At 40.4% G+C, this 23,473-nt stretch overlaps 1 protein-coding gene across 4 annotated transcripts in view; it reads right to left on the bottom strand.

Moving 5' to 3' along the window:
* DGKD (diacylglycerol kinase delta) overlaps positions 1 to 23,473 on the bottom strand; it is a 102,034-nt gene that overhangs the window by 51,774 nt on the left and 26,787 nt on the right. For all 4 annotated transcript variants that reach the window (XM_031452442.2, XM_064485273.1, XM_064485276.1 and 1 more), the window contains exon 3: positions 22,338 to 22,418. In XM_031452442.2, coding sequence (XP_031308302.2) covers positions 22,338 to 22,418 — 81 coding nt within the window. The remainder of the gene's footprint in view (positions 1 to 22,337; positions 22,419 to 23,473) is intronic.

Genomic DNA, 23,473 nt, shown 5'->3' with positions numbered 1-23,473 from the left:
GGTTGGTGCAGCCACTGTGGAAAACAGTATGGAGATTCCTCAAAAGACTAGGAACAGACTTACCATATGACCTAGTCATCCCGCTCCTGGGCATCTATGCAGAAGGAACCCTACTTCAAAATGACACCTGCACCCAAAGGTTCACAGCAGCACTATTTACAATAGCCAAGACATGGAAACAGCCTAAATGTCCATCAACAGATGACTGGATAAAGAAGATGTGGTACATTTATACAATGGAATACTATTCAGCCATAAAAAACGACAACATAACGCCATTTACAGCAACACGGATGTTCCTGGAGAATGTCATTCTAAGTGAAGTAAGCCAGAAAGAGAAAGAAAAATACCATATGAGATCGCTCATATGTGAAATCTAAAAAAAACATAAATACAAAACAGAAACAGACTCATAGACATAGAATACAAACTTGTGGTTGCCAAGGGGGAGGGCGGTGGGAAGGGACAGACTGGGATTTCAAAATGTAGAATAGATAAACAAGATTATACTGTATAGCACAGGGAAATATACACAAGATCTTGTGGTAGCTCACAGCGAAAAAAAAAATTGACAATGAATATATGTATGTTCATGTATAACTGAAAAATTGTGCTCTACAATGGAATTTGACACAACATTGTAAAATGACTATAATTCAATAAAAAATGTAAAAAAAAAAAAGAAAGAAAGAAAGAAAATAGAGGGAGGAACAATGACCCTCCTTGCTTTATGATGCTAGCTTACCTGTTTTATAAAGCCAGCTTACTCTATGTGCCAAAACCCGACAAAGACGAAAGTAAAGAAAGAAAATCACAGATCAGTATCTCCCATGGATATAGATGCAAAAATCCTTAAAAACATAACAGCAAATTGAATCCAACAATAAATTAAAGCATAGTACATCATGAGGAAATAGGGTTTTTCCCAGGAACACAAGGTTGGTTTGACATTTGAAAGTCAATTAATTTAATTTGTCCTTTTAACAAAATAAAGGAGAAACTCCGTATGATCATTTCAATAGATACAAAGAAAGGCATCTGAAAAAATTCAACACCCATTCATAATTAAAATTCTCAAAACAAGAAAATCCTCAAACTGATAAAGGTTACCTTAAAAAGCCTACTGCTAACATACTTAACAGTGAAAAACTAAATGGTTTCCTTTTAAGATTGAAAGAAATGAAAGGATTTCTGCTTTCACTACTTCTGTTCAGTGTTATACTGGTGGCCCTAGCTTTTGCAATGAGGTACAGAAAAGAAATATAAGGCAACTGGATCAGAAAGAAATAAAGCTGTCCCTAATTTGCAGATGACATGACTGTTTATATAAAAATTTCTGGGGAATCTACAAAACAACTAACAGAACTATTAAGTTACTTTCCAAGATCACAAAATCCATTGTATTCTTATATATTTGCAACAAACAACTGGAAAATATTTTTATTTCATTTATTTAATAGGCACAAAAAACAAACTACATAGGAATTAATCTAAGAAAAAAACATTAAAGATATCTACACTGAAAACTTCAAAATTTTGCAGGGATAAATTAAAGAAGACCTAACTACATATAGAGATATATCATGTTCATGGGAAAACTCAATGTTATTAAGATACCAGTTCTCTCCAAAATGATTTATAGATTCAATGCAATCTGAGTCAAGATTCCAGCCGGCCTTTTTTAATAAAATTGACAACTTAATTTTTATTTACATGAAAATGCAAAGGGTTTAGATACCAAAACAATTTCAAGAAAGAAAAACCAAGTTCAAGGGCTTGCCCTGTCTGATTTCAACACTTACTGTAAAGTTGCAGTAATCAAGAAAGTGCAGAGATACGACAGGGGCAGACACAGATCAAAGGAACAGAACACAAAGTCTAGAGATAGACTTACAAATATATGGTCAACTGACTTGTGACAAAGGTGTCAAGGTAATTCAATGGGGAAAGGAAAGTCTTTTTAACAAATGCTATTGGAAAAACTGACCATACAGGGGGAAAAAAATAAACATCAACTCCTGCCTCACATTACATATAAAATTTAACCATAATCCTAACTGCAAAACATAAAACTACAAAACTTCTAGAAGAAAATTTTTGTGATGCTGAGGTAGAAAAGGGCTTCTTGTATAGAATATAAGCATGTACTATGAAGAAAAAAATTGATTAACAATTTTGCCAAAAAGAAAGACTCCATTCTTCTAAAAATATCATTAAGAAAAAGGTAAGCCAGACTGGGAAAAAATATTCACCATACATATATCACACAAAGGACTTATATCCAGAATATATAAAGATCTCTTACAACTCAATGATAAAATTAAACAAGTCAATACAAAACTGGAAAATGATTCTATCATACACTTCACAAAAGAAGACATATAAATAGTCTATAAGCACATGAAAAGATGCTGATATCATCTGTCATTTGGGGAATGGAAATTAAAACCACAATGAGATACTACTACATATCTATTAGGACATGTAATAAAAAGACTGACCACACCAAGTGCTGGTGATGATGTGGAGCAACTGGAACTCTCATGCACTGTTGGTGAGAATATAAAATTCCAAGCACTTTGGAAAACAGTTGAACAATTTCTTGAAAAGCTATATGACCCAACAACTCTGCTACTAGGTTATTTACCCAAGGGAAACTAAAACATATGTCCATACAAAGACTTGTATGTGAATGTTCATGACAGCTTTGTTGGAATAGCTCTAAGCTGGAAACTACTTGAATGGCCACCAACAAGTAAACAGACCAACATGTTGGGGAGGGGGGTGCAGTGCAGAGAGAAGGGGGTGGACAAATTACTGATACATCCAACACGGAAAATTGCAAAATCATAATACTAAACCAAAGAAGCCACATATTTAAAGAAAAAAAGAGGGAGACATACTACCATTATTCAATTATTTAGTATTCTTAAAAAGGCAAAATGATCTACAAAGACAGAAAAGAGATCCATGTTTGCCTGGGGAAGAGATATGAGTAGAGGATGGATCAGAAGGAAATTTCCAGGAGAATAGAAATGTTTGTTATCCTGACTGTGGTGACAGTTTCAACAGGGGTGTGTGTGTGTGTGTGTGTAGGTGGGTGTATGTGTGTTGTGTGTGAGCGAGAGAGGGAGAGCGAGAGTGCTGTACCCTTTAAATAGTGCAATTCATTGTATGGCTATTAGGCATCAACTAAGCTGTAAAAATATTTTTAAGCTTAACATATCTTGGTGTGCTGGAATATTCTTTAAAGGACAGGATGAACCCTTCTCTGAATGACTAGATGACCACAGAGTTTATCATCCAAGCCAGCAAACTTCTGCAAGTCCAAGTGGGTGCTAAAAATAATGAACGGGTGTTAACTCATCTACAGCAGGGTGTGTCAACTGGCAGTGCCTGAGAAAGCAGCACTTACAGCCCTGGGAACAAGGAATGCCCAATCTGTTCCTTGATGTGATTAGATACCTCCTGCGCACAGCAAACCATAAAGTTCGTTCCTCAGAAGACAGAGAGCCAAGCCGGCAACAACCTTGAGGGTCAGCTATCCGGGGCCCCTGTTTCCCAGCCAAGGAAGCAGTCCTGGTTCTCAGTGTCGGGGCAGGACAGATGCCAAGGCTTCTGCCTCAAGGTCAGTGTCCCTTCAGCCCCTCCAAGGATGAGGAGGGAGCCATCCCCACTTCTGTTTTCCCAATGTCTAATTACTCAGATATCCTGTTTTTACACCTTGCGGACTGTGAACAATTAGGAAACAGAGAAGACAGCGCCCTGACCCTACCAGCTTTTCTAACACAAGCCCAGCAGGCACGGGGGGAGCAGCTGGCGCAGGGGGCGCTCCTGGCCTTGTCTGAGCACCTCCGCACCTGGCTGAGGTCTTGAGGTTTAGCTAACAAACATCCTGTAAGAACTCGTACAACAGCTCAGGATCACATGTTTCTTTTTGAGTTTACATTTCAAACCAGGTGCTTCAGCTGTGGAGGAGGGATTGTTGGGTCAAAAAAACAGCACAGTCTCCCCACCACTGAGCAGGGAATTATCAACTTGATAACAAGCTGTTTCAAGAAAATAAAAAGACCCCCTCTCTGTGGACTCTGAAATACCAGGTTATTCTGGGACAGGAAAGCAGGGTTTTTTTTTTTTTTTTAAACATAATACCCTACAGAATGTCACCATTTTCCTAACTTTCAAGGGAAAAAACCAGACAGACAGACTTGGCTCAGTCACATCCCTGAACATTTACCAAATCTCTTGACACTTACTGAACATTTACCAAAACATACTGGGTAAAGAATGACTAAAAGTATTAATTTCCTGGACACCCTAAGAAAAAAATCAAATCCACATAACTTCTCCACTGTTTCTTTTCTCAAAGAACTCTTTACAAGTCTCCTAAATGTCCTATATTGTTTCTTCTGTCACTTGTAAATAAAGGGAATTAGAAGTGTCAACAATTAACACACACACACACACACACACACACACACACACCCCCAACAGTATTGTAAAAATGGCTTAGATTTCACAAACTCAACCCCTACTCAATAATAACACACAGCCCAGACAAGTAACAGCGTCCTCTCCCACCCTCAATTCTAAATATACTAAACAGACACCACAATTAGTTCCACTGCTCACCAGTCAGGCTGCCAGAAGACAATGCCCTCTCTCTCTGCCTGCTGGGAAGGAGAGTAAGAACCACACTAAGCCCTCACATGGAGTACCTGGCTCTCTGGACCATGTGTGCCACAGAGCAGGTGCTGCCTTCAGCAAAACCCCACACTTAGCAAACACATAGCCACCAACTTGGCTCAATGCCTGTTTCTTCCTGCTTCTTGAAACGGAGAACAGCGTGGATTATAAAGTGTGTAACTCACAGGATTAACTTCCTCCTTCAGCTGCTCTCCCAGTCCTCTCGACTGTCCAAGCATGTTTTAACAGTCAGAGAGTTTAATTCTCTAAGCACCTACTACGTGCCAGGTGCTTGCCCCCACCATCATGTGCGAGTACTGCCCCTCCTCTTCTGATAAGAGGATGAAGGTACAGGTGTAAGAAGCTGAGATCCAGAGCTGACAGCTGGCACGGCCAGGATGTGAGGTCAGGCTCTCCTGGAGCTCTGAGCTGCGGCAGGGACCAGGGCACTGAGCCCAGACGGCAGGAGCCACTGTCCCAACACAGGGCTTCCCATCTGGCAGGGTTTCCATAGCTTAAGAGGACTTACGGGACGGCCCCAGCCCACGAGACAACTCTCCCGTCCCAGATCCAAGCCAGCAGTCACAGAAACTGGGAAGTTTTTCCGTGCAAGGAAATGTGCCAGTTATATATATAGCTTTTCCTCTCTCTGAGCCAAAGTGACTGGTGTCGGGGTTTTGCCCAGGAAATACGTGAGCTCCAAACAAACCAAGAAGGAAAACTCATGTTGAAATCTGGATAAAGGTCATGGTTTCTCACCAAAGGAGCAGCACCTGACCATCCCACAGGCTGACATCTGCTGGAAACAACTGAGAAACTCAGGTCCATGGTTTCACCCCAGGAAGGCCTAGGAAGGGACTTTCATTCATTCAACAAACCTGAATGCCAAATAGACAAGATTCAAAACTAAGAATTCTACATAAATCCATTATACAGCTTCCTTTTTATTCAGTTACCAGGCTATAACTAATAAAAACAGAAAAAAATAAAATGTAAAGGAAAACTAAATGTGACTAAAAATAAGATAATTAAACAAAGATACCTCGTATTTTTAATTACATTTGGTTTCCTTTTACATTTTATTTTTCCTGTTTTTATCAGTTATTTGCCTGATGACTCAGGAATAACAATTCCTTACTGATACCTACTCTTCAGCTGTAGATTTTTAACACTGTCTAGAAAATTAACCTCAACTGAAATCCTTCGGAATTTCTATAAATCAAAATAACTGCCAAGTATGAGCAAGTTCAAACCAGTTAACTTTCCTACTAGTCGTGATGAGTGGTGGTGGAGACACAAACTAGGAAAACACTTAGAGGGCACTTTTTGGCCAACCCAGTGACTAATGCGATGGATTCCAGTGTTACCCCCATTTTGCAGATGAGAAAACTGAGCCTTAAACCCCTTGAGCTGTCCACTTCCACATCATCAGACTCAGCCCAGGCTCCTCCACTCCTTTATTACAGGTGGGTAACATACTCACCAGAGATTCTGGGGGTTTACAATACATCAAAGTTCCAATCACAATCCATCTAAAATAATATAAAGTAAGCAGAAGCCGAAATACAAAAGTCCTCATGCTCAAAAGTGACACTGTAAACCAGAACCAAACCAGAACCAAACCAGAATCACACAGAACAGAAGAAGTTTTATCTTCTCAACCTCAAGACGGATGACAGAGGGCAGAAAGGCCCCACAACCAAGCAAAGGCTGCCCTCTCAGGGGAACACGCCCCCTCTCCTGGCAAAGGGGACTCAGCACGGGAGCTGCTCTGCTAATTTTCCCAAATGTCCCTCCTATGACTTAAGACACTCATGCTGGCATCATCTGCAAAAACTGAAAACATTGTAAGCCCCTAATACAGCAGGAGTAAATAAAGTTTAACTGATCAACTGTGGCTCATCTACACAATGAAATATCCACAACTACAGAAGTGATCATTACGGAGACTCGTGACGTGGAAACATTTAAATGATGAAATAATAAATAGAGCCAAAATATAAAATTATACTCATACTGAGATGCATAATATACGCAAAATTCAGCATTTGTCTATGGAAAAGTGGAAAGGGAACGTGAGAAAAAAAACAGCTGCTGAGCTACTACAGGATCTGTTTCCTATTTTAAATTTCCTTTAAAATCATTATTATGATTTAAACACTTTAAGAGATCAGTTACTAAGCTGGCCCACACACTGTTGGTGTTGCATGAACAAGTGCTCCTGTGTACTGTTTCCTGGACGCGTCGGACCTGTTGGCTCTGCTGCCACCATTCTCTCTGCAAGAGGCTGTCCCCCATGTCCTGCTCACACATCCCCCAGTCAGTAGAAGCTTCGACTCCCCTGGCCAACTGAGATGCTTCTTTCTCCTCTCTCTCTGTCTTTCGCACCTTCCTTTATTACACCTGTCCAGGGCAGGATCACGATTCCTGTTCATGCCGAACAGCCTGAAAGAAGTACCTGAGCACAGGGAACACGTTTTTCCACCTCTGTCTGCCCTCAGGCACCCAGCAGAGTTTGCCACAACAAGGACTGCTGAAAAAAGGAAAAACAAGTCTTTCTAAAATATGCATCTTATCCAACTGATTTCTGTTTGATTTCAGAAATTAGGTTGCCTAGGTAAAGCCTTACTTGTTGTCAAATCATTCCTATGTTTTCCAGGGATAAACAAGAAGTTTCCAAGCTGTCAAACCTGGAAACACACACACAGAGCATAGAAGCCAGTCCCTCCCAAAGCTGCTCACCAGAATCCAAATACACAGCTCCTGGGGGAGCTCCTGGATCCTGCTCACTCCCACTTCTCCAGGCATCTGTAAGTGCATAACAGTAACAAAAAGGGGCCCAGCCAACAGGACCATCTGCAATAATGAACAATTCTTCTGTGGGACTTTGCAGAGAAGAAACAATTCAACATCCTCTCTGAACGGAAAGGAGCAACAGAACTGACTTCCTGGCTCCTGCTCCCCTGCACAGCCAGCGTGTGTCTTGCACTGGGACAGCAAGCTGTAGAAGAGAATCCCTGGCCTCAAGTCAAGGCGTAGAAGAAGCCATGACCACGTGCACAGACTAAGGAGCCCATGCTCACTTAGCATCACAGGAGTGTGGTCCCAAGTGTGGCTGTACCTCAAAATCATGGAAAGCTTTGAAAAATCATCCATTTGTAAATCAGCATCAGAATCTACGTGGATGGTGCCAGGAACCTTTTTTTGTTTAGGTTCCAAAGGGTGCTCAGGCACAGCGGAGTTTGGGAACCACTGCCCTGAGGGAGCAGAAAGCAGTCGTGTGTTCCCTTCTGACCACAGCATGAGCAGAAGATCTTACAAAGAGGTAGTTTCGCCCTACCTTTAAGGAATGGAGAGGGTCTACTGGAAGAGTCTGGGGAGGGGGCCTCCAGACTGAGAGGCCCCACAGAGACCAGGGCCAGCAGGCAACCCCGTGCAAGAGCGTTCGCTCCCTGCAAAGAGCAGGCTGGGCTGGAACAGGTCCGGGTCGGGGTGAGAAGCTGGGAGAGTCCAGGAGTCCGAACGGTATTAGATAAGAAATGAGGAGGCATGCAACGACTTACACAGCCTTCAAAAATGGGCAGAATATGACTCTTTTTAATGGTTTTATATTTCAGGTATATTCCAGTAAAACTTGTCTTTCCTCTTCAAGGTCCAACTCAACTGCAGCTGCTGCTGGGACCCAGGGTAGGAGTGAAGAGACTGCTCTAGGCTCGTGAGATCTGGAGTGATCATGGTGACATTTCGTTTAGGAAACAGAAGTATACCAAACTAAAAGAAAATTTTCTAATTAAGTACCAAATGATCCAATAAACTAATCTAGTCCATTGCTTTAACTCATGGAATACACACTCATTATAGTGAGTGCCTATAACACTGTTGGTAACAGCAACCACGTTCATCACCCCTACATTGTATTAACTCATTTAACCCTTCCAACACCCCACAAGCAGGTACTATTATTATCCCTATTCTCAGGTGAGGAAACAGAGGCTCAGAGTCGTACGTGATTGGCTGGAGGTCACTCAGCTGGTGAGAGGCTGAGCTGGGACGCACACCCTGGCTTCCCAGCCCCTGCTTGTGAACACTGATTCTGTGCAAGGCCCTGTGCAGGCACTTTCAGAGACATTAAAAAAGACTGTAACCCAGCCCTGCTGTCTGGGATCTTACAGCTGAGTGAGGGAATATAGGTCCTGAACATCCAAAGACAGAGTCCCTGACTCTTCTGGGAAACCTGAAATTTGGAAATTCCACACAGCACATAATTCCCCCGTAAGTGCAGCAAAATCAAACTGCCATGTCGCAGCATGAGTACACAAGCACACAGGTGGTAGCCCCAGGTTCCTCCCGGTAGCACTGGCTCTGGCTCTCCATCTCAGCCCCACTCTGACCGTGTGGGGGACCCAGAACCCCACAAAGGAGGGGCCGTGAGGCCACACCCACCAGCCCAGGGATTCAGAGGTGCGTCTCAGCCAAACCAGTGAGCCACAGTGGTGCTGGCGTGACAGCAAGTGGCCAGGGCACCCTGACCGAGGTGAACGGCTCAGGAGAGAAACTGTCCTCTCCTAGAGGCAACGTGAACTGAGGGTCTGTGGTCCCTGCGTGTACGAGGCTCCCTGCCGCCGAGGGACGTGGGCCAGGGCTTGGCCGCCCCTGCCTGCGGTCAGCCCCCCACCTGCTCCCCACTGAGCTCCTGGGATCACCTCAGGTGATGCATCCCTCTGTACTCCTTCACTGAGAAAATCTTCCCTAAACGGAATTCAGCTCTGATTCTGCCTCCCTCAAAGGGCACAGAGCCTCTGACACTAGGCACCATGAAGTCAAGTGTCTGGGGTGAAATGTCTAAAAATGGAAGAAGGTCCCAGCAACACACTCCTAGTAAAGGCAGAGGAACAGAGCTGCCGGAGGCTCACCCTGTACAATGGGACCACCATGCCATGTACAGAGCTGCTTTCTAAGAAGCATCTGGAAGCATCTATCACTGACTGTTCAATATCTGCTATTCCTCAATCCTATTCCCAAATCACACAGAACAAAGACCAGTGCTGGTGACAACCAGAACAGCGTTTAACTTCACTGCCTGCTACACCCTGCTCCCCATCCACCTCCCTCCCCTACCACAGAAAAGACCAACCTCTTCATGGCCACCTCCTCCCTGCAGATCTAGTCTCAGCAGCAGCCATAACAAAAACCCACGGTTATCACCCCTGGCTTTAAAAATCTTAATGGCTTCCCAATACATATGGTAAAAAAGTCCAAACTCCCCACGTCCTGGACAGTACTTCACCTCTGCCCTCTGCGCATCTTACCACTGGAAGGCCCTCTCTGACGCCCACCAGAGATGCAGCCCCGAGCTGGTTCCCTCTGGGCCTGCTGCTCCTGACTGCTCAGTACCTGCCGCTCCTGCAGGCCTGCTGTCCGCATGTAGGAGGCTCTGTTACTGATCCCCAGCACCTGACCGCTGCAAGTGTTCTGCTGAGTGAAATCCGGAAAAGGAGCAGGGCCCGAATCATCCAGGAACCAGTGCTGATCAAGTCGCTTTTCAACAAATAGTTATGAGCACCTACTACGTGCTGGCACTTGGGTAAAGCAGTGAACAAAGCAGACAAGAATCCCTGCTCTCATGCGGCATTTGTTACAGCATTTAACAAAATAAACAAAAAACTGCCTGGACTCAGAGGAGAGACTCTCATGGGAGGGATGGTGGGGGTGAGGCAGTGTGAGAACAGAGCTATGCTGTGCCCCACTGCTTTGATTTGTTTTTGCTACATTTTGAAACTTCAAATAACTTTAAAGGAGGTGATGACATTTCATCAAATCTTTATTAAAATAGAACATAGATTAAAAATGATGGAAACACTAACTTGGAGAAATAAGTAAATAAAAGCACTGATACCCCTACAATTTCTGGAACACTCTCTAGCTCTAGGCCGCAGTGGGAAGATGATAAAAGAACCCAGTGTAGGACTTAAAGACAACACCTAAAATCACTGAAGAAAGCTCAAAGACGACTAGATCAGGGAGGGGGGATATCCAAAGTCTGTGAAAGCATTTGGAAACCCAAGAAAAGATGGAGGTGCTCAAAGGACAAGGAAATGACTATGTTAAACAGAAAACATTTTTAAACTATTTCCTCTACCAAATGAGAATAAGACAGAATAAAAACAAAGTAAAAAAAAAAAAAAATGAAAGATATACTGGAATAGGGGTAAAAATCACAAGTAAAAGCAAAAATAAACAAAATAAAAACTCTGATAAACAGAATCGGGGCGGGAGGAGGGGAGAGCTCAGTGGTAGAGTGCATGCTTAGCATGCACAAGGTCTTAGGTTCAATCTCCAGTACCTCAATTAAAAAAAAAATTAGAGAAAATCAATAAATTAAAATAATGCAGAAGAACATGACAGACACGGAAGATAAAAACCCCAACCCCACGATCCCACAGCGCCTGCTGCCTGCTGGACTCTTGCCTCGTTTAACTAGCCTGGTGCTGAGGCAGACCCTTGAACCCCTGGCACCTCACCCACCTGGCTGAGCTGATGGCACCCCCTGTCCACTGCCCACCCTCTACCCGACTCTACTCTGAACCAGAACCTCCCTCCAGTGAAGGAAGGACACAGCAACTGAGGAAAGGACAAACTGGTAACAACCAAGACGGCAGAAGATTTGACTTTCAGGAGACCTTGAGCCTCATGGTACCACCACAGGCGCCATGGCAGTTCCTAGGCGGACCATAAAAGATCAGAAAGTGGGCAGGGGTGGTTTCCTGGAAATCCTTGCTCCTTCCACAAGTAGCTGGAACCCTCGTCTTCCTCATTAGCATATGAAATTACCGAGCCCATAAAACCTAGCAACTCCGCACCCCGCGGCTGCTCTCTCTTGCCTTCTGAGAGGCCCTCACTCTGTCTACGGAGCGTGTATCTACCTTTACTTTAAACTAAACACCCCTCACCTCTCGGCTCCTCTCCCTCTCACCTTTCTGAGAAGGCCCATATTCTGCCTATGGAGTGTGTATCTCCTAAGCCGTTCCCCCTTCTGAGTGAGATAGACCCCACCCTCTGTGAAGTGCGTCTCTCTCTAAATAAACTTGCTTTCACTTTACTATGCCTTGCTCTTGAATTCCCGTGTGAGGCAGAACCTCTTCTCCCACAACACTTCCTCCTCCAGTTCACCCTCCACACTGAGCCAGAGTGAAACACTCCACACTGCAAACGTGGGAATTTCGCCAAATGGTACTAGTCAATGGATGGGTTGAAGGACTAAGTCCTGAGCTCTTTTCACATCTATGATCTCTCTCTCTCTCCCTGTGGCCTCAGCAGGCCTCAGAGCTCTTCCTTCACTTCTGCACACAGTCTGTACTGCATTCCTCATCACAGGACCTTTGCACATGCGGGTCCCTCAACCTGGCCCATTCCAAAATGCCTACAGGCACAAGACACATATGCACAAACTCACACACACTCTCCTAAGCTGACTTTCCAGGAACCACTCTTCACATTTCAGTCAACACACCATTTCCTTAGGGGCAGTCTTTCCAACCCCTCCCCAGGATCAGTGGGGATCCTCTTCAATATATGTCCATGCAGCCTTCCTTCTGTACATACTGCCTGTCTCAAGCCTGTAATCAGACTTCTCTCTGCGTGTGTCATTGAGCCCCCAGAAGAATACAAGTCTGATGAGAAAGAGCCCTTCTCCATCTCTGCTCACCACTGAAACTTCAGCGCTGAGCATGGGGTGTGGCCCCGGAGGCCCTGCACAAATACATGATGAATCAATGAATGAACAAACAAACAACACTCCCGAAGTACAAGACAGAGCACATGAACTTGCAGAGAAAAGAAAAAAGACCTTTTTCAAAGTTGGAAAACCAAAACCAGAGCCTGGAAGACAGAAGACTCTATGCACCAGACAAACCGGTGAGCAAAAAGCAGTATCACTAAAGATTAAAAGAGAATCCTACAAGATTTCAAACAGAAATGTACTGATATCTTCAAAGATGGTAACAACATCAAGGCTAGTTTCAGATGCCTCCCCTGCAACACCAACAATGGAAAAGAGAATGCTGTTGGAGCCATCTGATGAAAAATACTGAATTTTGATTCCAAAAAGCAGAACATTTTGCATTATTTTTCTTCCTTGCACTTCATTCCTTTCTCAATCTCTTAGTTTGATAGAAACAACTGAATAACTGGTGAAACAAAGCATTGAGTAGCATATTCTATGTGGCTAAACACTGTCTGGTACAAAGCTTAACCAAAAAAAAAAAAGCCATCACCATCTGGGCTGGCTGCAAGCAGACACAGCACAAAAAAAACATGAATTGTAAATACATAAAAAATAAAAAGGAAAACTTCAAAACATTATCAAAAATAAAGGTCAACAGTATGATCCAACAATCCCACTAGTGGGCATATATCCAGAAAAGACAAAAACTAATTCAAAAAGATACATGCACCCCAATGTTCATAGCACCACTATTCACAATAGCCAAGACATGGAAGCAACCTAAATGTACACTGACAGATGACTAGATAAACTTGTGAGATAGATATAGATATAGATATAGATACACACACACACATACACACACCATGGAGTATCACTCAGCCATAAAAAAGAATGAAATAATGTCATTTGCAGCAACATGGGTAGACCTAGAGATTATACTAAGTGAAGTAAGTCAGGCAGAGAAAGACAAATATTATATACCACTTACATGTGGACTCTAAAAAACAGAACAAATGAACTTATTTACAAAACAGAAACAGACTCACAGACATAGAAAATAAACTTATAGTTACCAAAGGGGAAGTGGAGGATAAACCAGGAGTAAGGGATTAACAGATACATATCACTATTTAGAAAACAGATGAACAAGGATTTACTGTATAGCACAGGGAGCTGTGTTAAATATTTAATAATAACCTATAGTGGAAAATAACTTTTTAAAAAAGAATATATATATGTATAACCAAATCAGTCTACCTGACACTAACATAATATTGGAAATCAACTATACTTCAATTTAAAAAAAAAAAGAAAAGATACAGTGCATATACCACTCAAAAAAGTGGAAAACAGAAGAGAGATACCAAGAGAGCATTAACTCAAGAAGAACAATATAGAAAGAAAAAAGACCTTTTTCAAAGGTTTCAGGCATGAAACACGGGGTCAAATGAGCAAAAGTCCTGACGAGCAGCACATGTCTTATGTTCACTATTACAAGCAAACTGTTCCAGACTGAAATAGAACAAATTCTAACAATCTACTGCTTACAAGGATTAAATCTAAAATAACAAGGAAAAATAAAGATAACAATGAGGGTGGAAGAGGGAAGTGAGTGTATCAATTAAATTCTGAACAAAGGAAGGAAAGAACAGCAATATTAGTTCAACAGAGAACAGTTAATGGCAAAGACTCTTCAGTGTAAAAAAAGATGTTACTTTATTAATAAATGATGATTCAGTAGTGAGGGTCTGAACATTCAGATGCTTAAAAGAGCTTCAAAAATAGACAAGAGGAAAACTGTTAGAAATACAAGAATAAAATGGCACATGTAATTGCCCTGAAAGAGACTAACTCCCCATCAGCAGTCTATGGAAGACCAAGTAGATCCTAAGACCTGAGCAACAAATTTCTTAGGCTGCAATAAAGACCAAATTTTATTCCCTACAGTAAATACATTCTCTTTCAAGCAAATGGTATCTAACATTTCTCACATCCTATAACGAGTGATCTTAACATCAGTGACAAGATACAGAATAAATTAAACTAGTGACAACTGCCGATTCAGAACTGAAAGCCAAAGAGGTCAAGAAGGTGAACTGAGCCCTGGGCAAATCCACAGGCCTGGGGAAGCGCTGGAACTCAGAGCCCACAGGAAACCTCAAACCTACAGCTGAGACTCCTGAAGGAGTCACCCCCAGAAGCAGAGGCCAAGCTTCAAATCAGCTCCATCACAGACTGGATTTAAGATGATCGGCTGCTCCCCTGCCCACCTGCCAGGAGCACAAGTTAACCCTCTCTGAGGGAAGAGAGCACAGCATCATCCTGAGCCTGAAACTGTCCTCATGATTTTTCAGTGTCTGTCGGCCAAAATTAACAGGCACACCAGGAGGACGGACTAAAGGAACAAAACAAGAGAACAGCCAGGCAATGAAAACAAAAACCAGAGATGAACCAGATATTTGAGTTTTCAGGCATGGACTTTAAAATAAATATGCTTAATATGTTCAATGAAATAACACACAAAACTGAGAAGACTCTGGCATGGAACTAGAAACCTTTAAAAAAAAATGAAAATTCTAGAGCTGAAAAAAAATAACTGGAATTAAAAACTCAACAGATGATATGAAAATGAATATATGTATGTATATGCACAACAGGGGCACTGTGCTGTATTCCAGAAATTGACACATTATAACTGATGGTACCTCAATTAAAATAAAACAAAACTCAAAAGATGGGTTCAACACAGACAAGAAACACCTGAAGAACATCAGAAGAAAGATAGCAATGATAAAACCAGAATGAAGAGAACAGAAAATATTTTTTAAAGAGTTTAAGAAAATACAGAACACAGTAAAAAGATTTAACATAAAAGTCCCAGAATAAGAGGAAAAATTAATGGGTAGAAGCAATACCTTAAGAGGTAATAAGCAGGACTTCCCCAAAACTGACAACAGAAGGGACATATATTTACAGATTTCAGAAGTGCTAGGAACACTAAGCAAGACAAATACAAAAAAAAAACATGCCTGGAAAAATCATAGTAATACAGCACAATGCCAAAGAAAAAGAAAAATCTTAAACGTAGTCAGAGAGAGGAAAATGTGTATTACCATCCAAGGAACAACAACAGGACTGACAATTACTTTTAACAAAAATAATGGAAGTTACTGTACAATGGAATGACATTTTCAGATTGCTGAAAGAAAATAAGAGATAAATAATAAGCAAAACCATCCTTCAAAAAGATGAAATAACCAAAACAAAACAGAAACTAATACTAAAGGAATACTAAAGAGAATTTTTCACAGAAGGAATATTACCCTAAATAGATCACAGAAATACAGAAAGAAATGAAGGGCGGGTGGCAGGGGAGGGTATAGCTCTGTAGTGAAATGTGCACTTACATGCACAAGGTCCTGGGTTCAGTCCCCAGTGCCTCTATCAAGATAAATAAATAAATAAACCTAATTACCTCCCCCACCAAAAAATAATAATAATAATTTTAAAAAAGAAAAAGAAATGAAGGGAAACAGAAAGGGCAAATATTCTCTGTAAATCTAAATGACTGCTGACTGCATAATAATGGCCTATGAGATTTCAAATGCATGTGAAAATTAAAATATACAACAGACCAGCAGAAAGGCGAGAGGCAAGTATAGAGTTTTCCTTTTTAAGTACCACAAATTGTAATTCCAATTATAATTTCTATTACAATGAAGAGTATAGAGAGTTTAAATGCTCTAAGATGCTTGCATTGTCTAGGAAGCACTAAAAGTACTATCTATATTAGAATGTAGTAAGTCAAGGATGTATTCTGCCATCTGTAAAATATGCACTAAAATAACGTATATGAAGCAAGTTAGAAGAGAAAACTAAATAATTCATCCATTTTAGAAAGAAAGATGTGAAAAAAAACATAAAATGTGAGACAGAGAACAAGTAATATATATGATGGATTTGTACCCAAATACAGAGTACCTAAAACTAAGTTCAGATTAAAAAACATAATCCTGAATACCTCATCCAATTAAACAATCCAATAGTCAGAAAATTTATAAAACGACACAACTATATGCTGCTTACAAGAGATACATCCTAAATATAAACAAAAAGGTTCAAAGTAAAAGAATGGAAAATTATATACCAGTACTTACAATTACTAACCAAAATAAAGCTATTTATTGTAGCTATAGTAACATCAAAGCAAACTTTAAGTCAAAAAACATTAAGAGAAATAAAAAGTTATTTTCTAATAAAAGGGTCAATCTAGTAAGAATATAAAATAATTCTAAATCTGTATAATAATAAGCCTCTAAATATATAAAGCAAAAATTAACAGAATAACAAAAGAAAACAGGTAAGCCCACAATCACGGTAGAAATTTTATAAATCTCACTCAGTAACTAACAAAACAAGCAGAAAAATAAGTCAGAAGGTTATAAAAGATGTGAGAAAAATGATTAAGCTTTTGTCCTAATCAACTTTCAACAATTATTATCAAATCCAAGTTCTATTCAGATGCACATGGAACATTTATGAAAAGTGACCATTTATTTACTGGGTCATAAAGAAAGTCTCAACAACTTTCAAGGACTGAAATCATACAGAATATGTTCTCTGATCATAGTAGAATTAAGCTAGAAATCAGTAACAATACGACTAGAAATGCCATGAAATTAGGAAATACACAGATCAGAAGCAGACACAAAATATGAGTCTATTTACATCAATATCTAAAACAGTCAGAATGAATCTACAGTAACAGAAGTCAGGATGGTCGTTACGTGCCAGGGTCAGGGTTGGGGGTGGTAACAACTGGGCAAGATCACGAGGCGAGGTTCTAGGGGCTGGACACGTTCCATCTCTTGATCTGGGTGGCGGTTACACACCCAAGCTCTCTACATACATTTGTGCACTTTCCAGTTTGGAAACCATTATTTCAATTTTTAAATGTTTTTAAAATATAGAAAGTTGCAGCAAAGCAGAAATGCTGCTTTGACAAACTTCTCTGCAGAGTTACGGTAGTTAAAATATACCTTTGGCTCAAATCTGTAAATTCGGTGATAAGGCTGAAAATAATTTTAAAACAGATAACGGGAAGAAAAGAAATATAAGTGGAAAATGAGAAGCATTTTTACCTGACAATTTTTGCCCATTGTCAGTGTATGAAATCTAGTTTGAAAAAAAAAAAAAAAAGACCACTAAAACAAGGACAGCCAAAGAGGGCAAATTGATAGACAAACAGAGAGAGAACAGAGGAATTTTGAACCCCCAAAATACAGAGCTGACTATCCCAAAACACATGAAAAATCAATTCCTAGAGAAATTACAAATACAAATGGCCAATGGAGTATGAGAAATGTTCGACCTTACTTTGATAACCAAAGAAATAAAACAAATTACCATTTTTATACCATTAAAGTGGCAAAGATGTTCTAAAATTTTAACACATGGTATTTGCAAAAGGATAGGGAAAAACTACTTCATTGTTACAACTTCTAAAGGCAATTTGGCAATAATATACCAAAAGATTTTAAGTTTTCATAGATTAATATCAACATGTTTAATAATCAAAAACATACAATTTCATGTATGTATGCAGAGGCTAGGATGGGAAGCTGGCGTTTCCCCTTCTCTTCTTGCTGCTGTATTTCGGGCCTTGTAGGGACCCCACTCGACGGTGAGAATGCAGAGGACACTGACTGCTCTGCTCCCCACCTGCTGAAAGTTTCCACGGCCACAGCCCCACCTATCAAGAATCTGAAGGCAGGCCTCTGTCTTTAGCTGCATCCCAGCTTCACTTTGTTCTTAAAGAATGGAAGACAAGCAGACCCCTCTCTGGCTACATAAATCTCATTTGTACCATTTCTTCCATCAAGCCTGTCTAAAAATCTCTCCACTCCCCCAAATATCCGCCCCCACCTCCTTTGGAAGCCTCTTGTCCCTTGGGTCCTTAGCTCTTTATAATATGGTTCTTTGGCCATTTTAGGGAGGAATAAAAGTGGAGTATTTTCTAATGTGGAGCAAATTTCCTCATTCTTTTCCAGCTACAAAAGGTTCCCATCTGTTGGTTGATTCATGACAACAGCAACTTTTTCACTGCCTAGTAACAGGCATGCAATTTTTGTAGAAGTTATAGAACTTGGAAATTACTGCTGGAATAGCTAGAAAACCAAATGAGATATTCCAGGAAATGTAGCAGCTTCTGGGCAAATACATTCATTCATTCTGCACTCACTTCCCTGAGCGCATGGGCCAGACACTGGCCAAGTCCAAGGCCAGGCCCTGCCTTCTAGGATTTGCACACAGATTCCTGCAGCCTGTCGAACAGGAAGTGACAGGTTCAGAGTTCACATGGTAAATACTGCAGGGAGTTAGGAGTGGGAAAGTGCCCAGAACTCACTGACTCTCTATGGAAGTATGCCTGGGGGAACTGGGCACCAGTCAACTGGCTCCAAACACTCCTTGTTTATCCCCAAATCCCAGACCCCATTACAGATTGCTCGGGGATGAGATTCCTTATCGTGGAATGTTTCTGGGGAACCTCAGTATGAATCTTTCTCTTGTCTTTGCAGCATATCCTCAGGTAAAAAAGCAGTTTTGACAGCACTAACAAAAACCTACAATAAATGTGAAAGACCAGTGCCTCTGCCCTGAGGGCTGGGAATCACCCATGACTACCCGGCATGAATGGAGTTCCAGAGGGTTCCCCAACACAAGACGGGTGCAACATCTAGAAGTCAATTATGTGGCCCTCGGAACACACTTTCCCATAGAGACAGTACATAAATCAGGGTTCATTCTTCAATCAGGCTGACAAAGCTCTGTAGTAACTTATGTAGTACCAAAGCCTAGTGCCAGACTATTTTTTATGGAGATGTAATTCCCATACAATTCACCCTTTCACAGTATAAAAGTCAGTGGTTTTCAGCACATTCATAAAGTTGTGCAACCATCACCACTATCTAATTTTAGAACATTGTGTCACACTCCCACTGCAACTAAAATCCGGTACCCATTAACACTCATCCTTCCCACCGCCTCTAGAAACCACTAATCTACTGTCTCTATAGATTTGACTATTGTGTAGTTCATATAAATGGGATCATAAAATATGTAGTCTTTCATGTCTGGCTTCTCTCATTCAGCACAATGTATTCAAGGCACATCTAAGTTGTAACATGTATTAGTACCTCATTTATTTTTCAAAAGTCTTTTTAAAATTCATGCTTTCTACCTCAAATGGGGTTCCACTTCTAAGAACTTATGCTATGGAAATAATCAGAAATGTACAAAAGGATCTGTGTACCAAGTTACCTAAAACAGGAAGAACAGAATACAGGGATAGGTAAAATAAACTTATACATTTACACGATGAAATACTGTACAACATTTATAAACAAGATTTTGAAGGATATTTTATGATAAGGTAAAAAGTTCATTGTTAAGTGAAGACAGAAGGTTAAAAACTATACTTATAAATGCATTTGGTGAGAATAACCAATCAATATATATTATTAGGTATCTTTGGGTAACAGGAATACGGATGGTTTTAATTTCCTATTTTTATTTATATACTTTAAAATTTTCTTCAGTGACCTTGAATGATCAAAAAAGTAATTCATCTTTAATAAGATTTTTCTACTGGGAGAAAAAACAACTTTCGGAATTTTAGAATGTGAACAGAAAGGCACTCAGAGTTAAATTCTGAATCCTTCATGTTTTATATTATTTATACATGTGAAAATAAAAACAAGGCAATAAATAAATTGTTTTTAAAAGTTGTGAAAAGCAGAGGAAAAAATATAACTGAAGAAATTGATTTAGGTAACAGAAAAATTGAATTGATCAATAATCCAGAATTGGTTCTCTTAAAAAACAAAACAAAATTGATTGAGTTTAAGAAATATGACAAGAAAAACAAAAGCTAAACAAGTAAAATTAAAAATGTGAAAGTGGATCTCACCAGAGACATGTATGTTTAAAGAGTAAATAATACGCGCTACTAAATTTGAAGGTGTGGAATAAGCGGGAAAGTAAATTACAAAAACGGACTCAAGAAGTGAAAAAGCTCATATGGTCAAAAAGTAAAAATAAACCTTTTAGGGTTATTCATAGCCTTATTACCTGCCTGAAAGTAAGTTCTCTCAAACTTTCAAGAAATAATCAGTTCTAAAGCTATAAAAATGTTCCAGAACACATAAAGTCATGGAAAGTTACCACATGAATCTTACGGGGCTAGTTTAACTCTGAAATCAAAACACAACAAAGGCTACCTCCTACCCAAAGAAAAGCACATACACGCTGTCAGAAAATTCTAAATCCGAATGTATGTTGTTACATTCAACATTACCAGGAAAAAAAGAAAAGTTCTCTAAACCCGTGGAATGAATCACTGTAGAAATGTGAACCGGCGGCAGTTTGCCTCAGTTGTCCACTGACTGCCAGCCTGTGCACCTGTCACAGGTTTTTCGGTACAACTGGAAGCCAGAATGAGACTTAAGAGTGTCCCACATTGAGATCTTTTCACCTCACTGAATAACAGACAGCCAATAAACATACCATTTGATTTGAAAAAACAAAAAATGAACCAAAAAAAATTACCAGGAAAAATTATTAGGAAGTGTACAAATATCCAAAACCAAATTGATCATCTAAATTAATGTTCAAAGCATTCCAATGAAATTCAACACGTCTTCCTATTAAAAACTCTAAATGCCACAAATAAAAAAAAAATCCATTTACGTAGTTTAAAAAGGTTTCTCTCCACCCAGTGAGTAAACAATAAAACTAATGCAGAAAAGTAAAAATAGTCCAAGTAAAATGAGGAATAAAATAAGAGAGACCATCAGGAAAAAAACCAAAAGCAGTTAATTACATCAAAACAAAATAAGCAGAAGTTTAAATGGAGGAAGGAAAATCCCATTCGTAGCAGCAATGTCAACAATTAATCCAGAAATAAATAAATAAAACAAAATCTAAAAATACCTGAAACTAACACTAACCCAAAATGTTAGATCCTAAACATGAAGAAAATTATCTACCTTGACTGTTATAAAAGAACTGAAAAAAGTTAGGTAGCACACTGTATTTCTAGATAGGATAGCTTAATACCATAAAGAAACATACTTTAAAACATCTCATTCATCCTGTTAGAGTCATAACTTACACAGTAGATTTTAAAGTCAGCCCCCAATGGAAAAACTATAAAGTCATACAAGAGATGCTGTGCAGCCATTAGAAAATATGATGAACATTTAGATCAATCAACACAGGAAAATATCCACCATAAATTGTCAAGAGGAAAAAAAAAGGTGTAAAACAAAGGAATCACCATAATTTCATGGTGTACGTGGGTGAAGACACAGATTTTTAGAACTAAAGATGAACACTCTAAAGTGAGCACTTGATTGCCTCTGGGTAGAGAGGTCACATGACTTTATGCATTTAAAACTTTTGCAGAAAGTACAGCATAACTTCTATAAATGGAAAGGGGGAGGGGGGTGAGGAGACAGTTTTTAAAAGAAAAGAAACACACTAAAATAGCAACATTCTATATCTCGAGATGGCTGAATTACGGTCGTTTTTTTACCTGCTTCAACATACTTTTCTGTATTTCCCAAATCTTCTATAACAATCATGAAAAACAAACCTCTGTGCAAAACTGTTAAGGAAATGTAAGCCTCAACATGTTAAAAATTTCATTTGGACTCTCTCGTTCATTTGTGCTTAATGTGCCAAATTCTCAGTTATTCTCCAACTACAGTACTATTTTGAGAATTAAACTTAAAATTTACCAGGAATTGTTCCAATCAGAGAGGAAAGGACAGAAAGTCTGAACTGCTCATATATATCTGTTCAAATTCAACAGGAAAACCAAACGTGGTGAAGAATCAAGAAAAGTGTGCATCCAGAGACTCACTGTAAAGCTGTTGTTGACGTTTTTCGTGCTGGATTCAGCCACACTGGCATCTGTCAGGTCCACCTCATCAAATATGATCGACTGGAGAGAGACACAGGGACCATGGTCAGCATGGGCTAAGGCACCACGGGGTGGGTACTTTTCGAAGCCCTGGCCCTGGGCTGCCCATCACTCCCCCTCGCCCCCAGTCAAGTGCGTGAGGACTAAACGAACACAGAGTGAGTTCACCCTACCGGCTTCTGACAAAGCACAGAGCTCATAGGTATAGATCCAAAAAATTTTTTAGCCCAGGGAGTTCATTAGTGATTGCATCAGTGGAGCCAAAAAATAGGTCTTCACACATGTCTGCCTGAGAGAGCAAGGTCCAGGCTGAGGGTCCCCTGTCCCTTGGGCTTTAGTCTCTCCAGCTCACACACTAGGGGGAAAGGTCCCAGCTAAAATAGATGATTCAAGGGAAAGAGATTGATCCAGGTAGAAGGGGTCCAGCGATGAAAGAAAACAAGGGAGCAGAGCATAAAGAGTCTAGCCCTGGAGAGACAGTCAGGCTCCAGGAGAAGGGGTGGGAGCCAGGCCTGGGACCTCCCCCCATTTTCCTCTTCTCTGTCTCCCAAGTCCCCCCATCTCAGCCCCCTCTGCCTGCTTACCTTACTGTCCCCTCTAAGAGGACTCCATCAGGAACCCCTGGAGGAAACACTAACAACTGAAAAAAGAGACTCAGCCTTTTAAGTAACACGCCCCCACACCCCGGCCCCCGAACTAAAATAACCATAAAGTTTGTTTTTTTTTAAATGAAGGATGTGGTCAGAATCCTTTCTAAAAAAGTTGCTCTGCTCAATTTCAAATTTTAATACACTAACTCATTAGGGGTACATCTCAAAACGTAACTGATTCAGATTATAGGTTTTTAAATAACAAAATATCAGTATTGACCGCAATACTGATACAAAAAGACTAGAATTTAGAACGCCAAAAACCAGGTTTGCAGACACACTGGTATTTGAAGTGTGTGCCACCACAGTCACCTACACAGGGCAATGATTCAGGGACTCTCACTGGCTCCTCCTTCACTGGCATCTGCCCACTGATTCCAGCTTTAAACCTGACATACAAGACGGCACATAGGAAAACAGATCATG

The sequence above is a fragment of the Camelus dromedarius genome, chromosome 4 (assembly GCF_036321535.1).
Source record: "Camelus dromedarius isolate mCamDro1 chromosome 4, mCamDro1.pat, whole genome shotgun sequence".
In the NCBI taxonomy this organism is placed as follows: Eukaryota; Metazoa; Chordata; class Mammalia; order Artiodactyla; family Camelidae; genus Camelus; species Camelus dromedarius.
This window is presented reverse-complemented; position numbering and strand designations above follow the sequence as displayed.